General features: G+C 39.6%; 1 protein-coding gene across 1 annotated transcript in view; it reads left to right on the top strand.

Moving 5' to 3' along the window:
* Positions 1 to 712, top strand: part of LOC125503427 — a gene marked incomplete at its 5' end in the record, with an annotated part of 1,692 nt that continues 980 nt past the window's right edge. Inside the window, 3 exon segments of the mRNA XM_048663766.1 lie at positions 1 to 144; positions 208 to 465; positions 511 to 712. Coding sequence (XP_048519723.1) covers positions 1 to 144; positions 208 to 465; positions 511 to 712 — 604 coding nt within the window.

Here is a 712-nt window from a genome sequence, read left to right on the forward strand (position 1 = left end):
AAACGTTTACATCAGTGACATAGCAGTGTACTTTAATAAGGCCTTTCTGGCCATTCCCAGGACCGTTTGCACCAGCAATGTAACTCAGCCCACACTACTGGATGTTCCATGGAAGGAGCATTTAAATGTTATTTTAAAGAGCCGGTAAGTGTCTTCCTAATCCAATGCAATCGTTTTTTTCTTCGTATTAAACATGCGTGAATTTAGATTTAATAAGCCGATGGACGGTCAGGTATGGGCCAATTGTCGCAATCTTCAAAACGCCATTTCGCTGGCGAAAGAAGGCGCAAAGTCGAAATTGTGGATTCTGGACAAAGGCAATGAATTCTGTCCTGCTAAACTTCGTGCCTATAATATGTTCCATGGTATTTTCTTGAATGAAGACACAATAGAATTGGCCCAAGTGTCGAAATCCAATTTAAACACCATAGTGATAGAGGATGAACCAACGTTGGGAAATCACAGGTAAGTTGGAAGTTTTTTGTATAAATGTGTTTAGTATTTTTTTAGGGCATTCATTGCAAATGCCGGAGACAATAAAGTATTAGTGTGTTACTTAAGTGCGCTGGCTTGTCAACATCTGAGCCTTTTATCAGGCGAAAATAGTGCAAACCCTGGAATAGTGGACTTGTTGAGTATATCCAGAGTCGATTCCAGAATGTTTATGACTAGCACTCGATCCAGAAAAGTTTATTCTGTGGATTTAGATCAA

The sequence above is a fragment of the Dendroctonus ponderosae genome, unplaced genomic scaffold (genome assembly GCF_020466585.1).
Source record: "Dendroctonus ponderosae isolate FM_Combo_2020 unplaced genomic scaffold, Dpon_F_20191213v2 Dpon_F_20191213_2, whole genome shotgun sequence".
NCBI classification, from domain to species: Eukaryota; Metazoa; Arthropoda; class Insecta; order Coleoptera; family Curculionidae; genus Dendroctonus; species Dendroctonus ponderosae.